General features: G+C 31.5%; 2 protein-coding genes across 2 annotated transcripts; one reads left to right on the forward strand and one right to left on the reverse strand.

The window, feature by feature from the left end:
• Positions 1-553: 553 nt before the first annotated feature.
• On the forward strand, positions 554-2,799 carry ECSIT (evolutionarily conserved signaling intermediate in Toll pathway, mitochondrial). Its single transcript, XM_090104680.1, has 5 exons — positions 554-1,143; positions 1,329-1,555; positions 1,837-2,044; positions 2,305-2,427; positions 2,598-2,799. Exons 1-5 carry the CDS (start codon positions 759-761, stop codon positions 2,774-2,776), a joined length of 1,122 nt encoding a protein of 373 aa, XP_089960806.1. The 5' UTR covers positions 554-758; the 3' UTR covers positions 2,777-2,799.
• A 20-nt stretch (positions 2,800-2,819) lies between these two features.
• Positions 2,820-4,809, reverse strand: bisc (TM2 domain-containing protein 1 biscotti). Its single transcript, XM_090104681.1, has 4 exons — positions 4,403-4,809; positions 4,225-4,306; positions 3,896-4,061; positions 2,820-3,346 (listed from the first exon to the last, which is right to left on the reverse strand). Exons 1-4 carry the CDS (start codon positions 4,620-4,622, stop codon positions 3,224-3,226), a joined length of 591 nt encoding a protein of 196 aa, XP_089960807.1. The 5' UTR covers positions 4,623-4,809; the 3' UTR covers positions 2,820-3,223.
• Positions 4,810-7,087: the final 2,278 nt, after the last annotated feature.

Genomic DNA, 7,087 nt, shown 5'->3' on the forward strand with positions numbered 1-7,087 from the left:
ACCGGTACATACACTATACACAAGGCGTGAATGAAAAGCGTGAATGACGGCTACTATTATATTTTACTAAATAAATTGAACAACTTTATTTTATAAAAATAACCAATAGCCATCTTCTTCCTTTATAGGATCTAGTCCATTTTTTTCTTATTAAAAATATGAAAAAGATAAATTAATGAAATTTTTGACAATTTCAATAATTTATCAATTTATCAATATTATCACAGACTTAATAACATATGTATTACTTTACTCTTTGCTTAATAATAATATAATACTACGTTTACAAATATTATCAATATTATACAATAAATTATTTTAGAAATAGTAAACAATTTTTTAAAAGAAAGGAATTTATTGAAATATTATTTTATATTTAAATGTTAATTTTTGTGTCATTTTTTATTCAATTTTCAACAGAAATTATTATCAATTTCCTACGTTCCTGTGACCTTAATGCCATTATGATCACTCATTCGTTTCTTCAGTTCAGTTAAATTTTATTAATGGCAACTTTGAAGTCGAATCGTCATCTGTCTCTCTTTGGTGTCAAGATGTTATGTCAAATTGACAGCATGTGTATTGTGATTTGTGAAATGAAAAATAAATCAACATCGCTGATTAAGTATTAAAGAATTGTTACATTCTTATTAGAACTTAATAACTAAGAAGTCGCAAAATAAAATTCATTATAATTCAAAAATATCTTTAGAATGAGTACACTTCAATAGTACCTATCAAATTTTCTATAACCTAGAATGGCCGGTAATATTTTTAGAAATATACTCAGACCAAGAATATCTAACGTCTTGTTTAAAAGATGGGAAAGTTCCGAAAAACGCGTCGCCATCCGCGACCCCTTTGCAGACAAACCGGAGAAAAATAAAGAATCTTATTTACAAGTGATAAAAATGTTTGAGGGAAGGGACCAAAGGCGACGAGGCCATGTAGAATTTATTTATGCAGCGCTCGGACGTATGAAGGAATTTGGAGTTCACAAGGATCTTGAAGTGTATAAGGCACTTATAGAAGTATTACCAAAGGGAAAGTTAATCCCCCATAATATTTTTCAAGCAGAATTTATGCACTACCCAAAACAACAACAGTGTGCTGTAGACTTATTGGAACAAATGGAAAATAATGGTATATATTTAGTCTTATATAATCTTAGTTTAATTTATTTCAGTTACTATACCTATACATACTTAGTGCAATTTAGTTATTAGAGTTATGATTATTAAAGAGGGTTGAATTTTATTTCAAAGTGTTTGCTTATTTTTTCATCAAAATGTGAAAAATAATAAAACAATAAACTTATTTACCTACAGCTGTTATGCCAGATACAGAAATGGAACAGATGTTGTTAAATACATTTGGACGTAGAGGCATACCACTCAGAAAATATTGGAGAATGATGTATTGGATGCCTAAATTTAAAAACTTGAGTCCATGGTACCTACCTGATAAACTGCCTGATGACACATTGGAATTGGCTATGCTTGCTATACAAAGGATTACTTCAGTTGATGCTGATACTAAAATTAATATTTGGCAGGTGAAATACATCTCTTTACATTTGAAATTATATATCCAGTTTGAAAGACTGCTTTTTCTTTTAAATGATTTTAATAGAACTTAATGAATTGAATATTTATTAAGGCTAATATAACACAGTAAATTCAACTCACAATTTAAAATGGGCAATTTTTATTGTTATAAATGTTTTGAAATTACATGCTATAAGTGATATCAAAAGAAATACATTTAAAATTTTATTTAATCCAATTGCTCATCTATGTAACATTCATAAGGTATGATAATAACACATTTTGTCAGACAGAAGAAATAGAGGCCTCGCTCGACAAGACTTGGGTTGTGAGTGCACAGAGCAGCACTCAACAGGTGCTACTAAGTGAACAGCCTTTGGAAGAACCTCTAGTTATCAAAGGTCCATATACAGTATATCTAAGAGATCAGACTGTTACATATTTCACACTATTGGGAAAGATACGGCCTGATCATCAGGATGACACTGATTTAGATGGTAAGTATATGTAGTGATATTATTTTTTGCGTTAATCATTGCTTAATAATAAATTACCAGTCCAAAAGCTTTTATAAGAACATTGATAATGCAAACTTGAATCCCAATTTTTAGAGTATTTTATTTATTAAAGTAACCTCTGGTAATAATTTATCTTCAAGTTAAGTGCAGAATCAAGAAATTGTATATTTTTAATTAACAGCTGCATAAAACAAGCTATTCTTGAATTTGAAAAAAATTCTAATGATTGTATATTTCAGATGTAACCAAGATAGAGAAACCCACTGGAATTCCGGGTTATATTGGAAAAACAACATTACCATCTGTGAAATGTACTGTTCATGAACAAGATGATGGCACCATCCTTGCTATTTGTGCAACTGGTAAATACTTCATTGTTGTCTACATATATATACAAATATTCCAGAAAAAGATTACAGTCTAGTCTTGTATATTAAATTTGAAATAATAAAAATGATAAACTGTAATCTATTTATTCAAAATAATTATTTTTTAGTGTAATATGTAGAAGACATTTTCATATTATTTACAGGTTCGTCATCAAGAGATTCTCTACTGTCATGGATAAGACTATTGGAGAAATACAACAACCCCATTCTAGCGAAGATACCAGTTATATTCACATTAATAGCCCCATCGAATGATGTTGCATTACAAGAGACGCAACCAGCCATTCATGATGACGATAATAATATAGAGAGGGCGGGATAAAAGTTACTGAATGTAGACAATTGTTAAATGTTAAATACATATAGATGTTGTTAATATGACTTTTATTTACAATTTAAACATAAAATATATTATTATTAAGAAATTCTTCCGTAAAGAGCAGACATGTTTAGCTTAAATAAGTATTTACAACACCTAAATCTAATATCACTTAATATTTACATTGAATTAAAATATTTTGCTTCATCAATTAAAATTTATATACTTAATACAATTTTAATATAACAAATACAATTTTAAAATATTATGCCTCATCAATTAAAATTTATATAACTCAACAATATAGATCAGAGTTGCAACATAACAATCTCACTAAAATCAATACAAGATTTTCCTTAAGATATTTTAAACTAAAGTTGCATAATCAACAATTCACTGTTAAGTCCAATCATAATCTTCGTCGAGCTCAAAAGAGATGGTTCCCCACTGTCAGGTGATGTTGTGCCAATCAGCCTGAGGAAGTAGGTACGTTTCATTGTCACTGGTGACAACTTGCACACCAGCTCCGTAAAACGGTATCACATATGCTGAACCGTCAGATGGACCAACCACCTGAAATGATAACATAAATTTATATATTTTATTATTATTAATGTTCTTTTGTATTCTAAACACTGGTGTTCGCTCAAGAATCTGCACTCACTATAAGTGCTTTACTTAGACATACATGTTTTTTATTGTATTAAATTTTATAGAAACTGCAATCTAACAAGGTTTCAGCAACAGGTTTTTGCATGAGGCAAGCTGCCTCATTTTAAAATTAATTTACTACCAAAATAATCAAGACAAATAAACAAATATATAGACAACTAGAGGTCTGCCCCGGCTTCGCCCGTGGTACATATTTCGCAATAAAAGGTAGCCTATGTCCTTTCTCGGGTATCAAAATATCTCCATACCAAACTTCATGCAAATTGGTTCAGTAGTTTAGGCGTGATTGAGTAACAGACAGACAGACAGAGTTAATTTTGCATTTATAATATAAGCATATATTAGTATGGATAGTTCATTTAACCCGTTGACCACCGAGCGGCCCGATCGGGCCGCGACACAATAGATTTTCTATTGTGTCTGTGATTCCGGGACTGAGGGATTAATTACCTGTGCAGCAATCAATATAATATCTAAGAGCTGTCCCAGGAACATAAATCCTAGTGTACACAGCTTGGCCAGTCCTATACCTGGGTAACCAAGGTAGAATCTGTCCAAACCAAACATTCCCAGAAATACTGATAATAACAGAGCTATTTCTAAAGAGTATCCATTCCTGAAAAATAAAGTGTATATTATAAAATACTAGTGAAAAAAAAATAGTTATGAATTTAAAGACTAGATGGACTAGACTTAGATTCGAGGTTTTTTATTAGTTAATTAAGGATAATGTAATGAACTGAATTGTGGCCAAAATCTAATTTATTTATAATACTTACGTCCACTTGCAAGGCATTTTCCTTACAAATGTTGAATTGTTTGTTTCATTGCATATAATTCCTTCTGCAGCTAGGCATTTCACTGAAATTTATGAAATTATTATTACAACTACTAACTACCAAAAGTCAACAACACAACAGAGTAAGTATTTAAAATTAAAGTCAAAGAATATAATACCTTCAGCTTCCCCTTCTGATGGGTCTATTTTGCCTTTCGTACAACCTCGTAATTGTTGTGTATCTGGATCAATGTGGTTTATATTTGGATCAGGGCAAATATATTGACCTAATCGTAAAGTGCTACAATCCACAACCACGTTTTTCTCCCCCTTTGCTTCATCGGAAGCCTCACAAATACAAATAAGATAGAATAATGCAATAAAAGCCCAACGCAACATTGTAACACTTATTTTAGAGAACGGATTAATAGTATGAGACGCAATGGCTATTACTAAAAACTTCACTTATGCTTTACTTTTAACATCGTATTCTATTAGGAGTTATAATATTATAAACTATTTTAATCCACAAAATAGTCATTTTTACTTGCAACAACAATAGAGAATGAAACGTGAAATATGACAGCTGCTACAGATGACACATGACACTGACATTTCGAATTGTGCTTGCCAGTTGCACCCATTGAAAAAATTGAATTGAATAATTATTGACCTAAATAGACCTAAAATTATTGACCTACCTTGAAATTTAATGTTCCTATAAAGTATGACCAGTAATATTATAATATAAATACTGTTAAAAATATATGTCGTTATTATTTATAGACCATGATTTTTAGTTTTTTCTATTTCAAAAAATCCTGAATATACAAACCAGCGTGGTCACTCCACAGAAAGAGACAAAAAACATCACTGACGTCATTCAAGGTCTTATTTTCTTGTTACAAGTTAATGGTCATAGTGCAATCTCCAGTGTATTAGATATAAGCTTCTTGGGGTGGGGTGATGGGGTCTAAGGGTGGGGTGAAAAACCTGTGTGAAAAACAAAGCGAAGAAGAAGGCAAGACATGAACTATGATTATGATATGGTGCATTCGCTTGCAGACTCGACACTTGCCATTCTACGAATCATTCGACGGCATTTCGACGGAATGTTTGTATTCTATACTCGGACTCGGAGTACACTAATACGCAAATTTAAAGGCGAATAACGAGAGCACTGTTTGTTATTCACTTACGTATTAAGTAAATAATGCACTATGAAAAGATGACAAAATATGATTTTTGTAGGCTAGTTTCGAATCCTTATTACCAACCTCACTAAATTGAGGGCGTTTAACTTACCTATATTCAGATAAAAAAACATGTTTTTCTTCTGGCACTAAAACCACGTGAAAATCACAAATAACTATTATGTAGTTATTCTATTCTAAGGTATAAGCATGCCCCTGGATTCGCCCATGCGCCTACACGAAAATTTGCACATAGTTTATAAAAAAAAGACGTGTGGCACTCGGGGACTGCCGCGGTAAAGCTATTGCATAGCATGCCTTCAAGCCACACCTCCGTGTCCATCGGAGTGGGGAGCGTGAGGTTTTTTCGTTACGGAATTTCTCGATTCGGTCCGCTCAAGGCCCGCGATAGAAGCTATGCAATAGCTTAAAAATAATAATAATTGGGCATTATTTTATTACGCTTTCAAGGCGAAACCACTTTACCGATTAAAAAATCAAGTTACTTGTAAAAAATATAGTAATTTAAGTAGTGTAGAAGACACGCCATGTCTACACAATTGTTATTTTGAGGATGAACGGACTGATTCATTACCACCAGTGACGTATTATTATAATAACTTTCCTTTACTATAAAAAATATTAAATAGTTTTTTACAAGGGTCAAAATGATTGAACACTTCACTGTATTGGTAGTCCTTCAATTGATCGAGTGTGCTCATCCCGCCCTCTCCATATTTTGTAGCTGCCACTTTGTACTTGAAATAATTGCATTGTAACTATTGGCACGCACTACGCAGCTTTATTGAATTGGATTTAAATTTAATTGGTATTTTCTCTCGTCTGAAACGCGGTTTTACTTGCATTTGTATAATATGTATATTTATATAATTAGTATGTACCTAATTCCTACGTACATTATAAAATGCATTGTTGTTTCATTTATAAAATAATGTATAGGTATTGTTTCTGAACAATACCTAATTTTAAATGAAACAACAATACATTAAGAATAGTAGGTCATTTTCAATACTAACTAAGAACATTCATGGAGGCATCCCCAGCTTTTCTAAAACTTAACACATTATAAGACCACGAGAACCAAACTATCTACCTACTAATTGGTGAAAACAGAATGAAAAACGGTGCAGTAGTTTAACGCGAAAAGACATCCAAACGGTCAGTGGTGTTTTTAATATGTCGCAAATTATATTAAAAACAATATTAGGTAAGTATGTAGTAATATAATATGTATATTATATACACTTATAATAGGTGTACAAGATACCTATAACATTAAAAAAAACCTATCAACGTATTAAAGTAGGTAGGTACATTTCCGCTCTTTTTGATGCTAATAATATTGCTCTACTGACTATTCCTTTCTAAAACAAATGTAGGTAATTTTGAAACAAATGCGTTTAATCTCTACGGTTGTACTTAGGTACTTAATCTGGTAGAACATAATTACGTGTAAAACTAACGAGCGCAATCGAGACACGCTGTTTGCTTTATAATAAGATATAGCTTTGATTTTCAGGTTTATAAATATGAATTATCTCCATTGTCCACTCATCCCAGAATCATGATTGATTTAATACATTATACATTGTTAAGGTAAAGTTCATAGGTTATTGTCGAGGGTCATTAATCATTATTCAATAACAATTA

Source organism: Colias eurytheme, chromosome 8 (genome assembly GCF_061535395.1).
Source record: "Colias eurytheme isolate Ceu_HAF_F1 chromosome 8, ilColEury1 Martin Lab GWU primary, whole genome shotgun sequence".
In the NCBI taxonomy this organism is placed as follows: domain Eukaryota; kingdom Metazoa; phylum Arthropoda; class Insecta; order Lepidoptera; family Pieridae; genus Colias; species Colias eurytheme.

Excerpts from the sequence above, each read along its gene's own strand:
- ECSIT (XM_090104680.1), top strand. The coding sequence starts at position 759 with ATGGCCGGTAATATTTTTAGAAATATACTCAGACCAAGAATATCTAAC. Across the intron at positions 1,556-1,836 it reads CTAAAATTAATATTTGGCAG|ACAGAAGAAATAGAGGCCTC; the intron begins GTGAAATACATC and ends ACATTTTGTCAG. Across the intron at positions 2,045-2,304 it reads GGATGACACTGATTTAGATG|ATGTAACCAAGATAGAGAAA; the intron begins GTAAGTATATGT and ends TGTATATTTCAG.
- bisc (XM_090104681.1), bottom strand. The coding sequence starts at position 4,622 with ATGTTGCGTTGGGCTTTTATTGCATTATTCTATCTTATTTGTATTTGT. Across the intron at positions 4,307-4,402 it reads ATCAGAAGGGGAAGCTGAAG|TGAAATGCCTAGCTGCAGAA; the intron begins GTATTATATTCT and ends CATAAATTTCAG. Across the intron at positions 4,062-4,224 it reads AAAATGCCTTGCAAGTGGAC|GAATGGATACTCTTTAGAAA; the intron begins GTAAGTATTATA and ends TTTATTTTTCAG.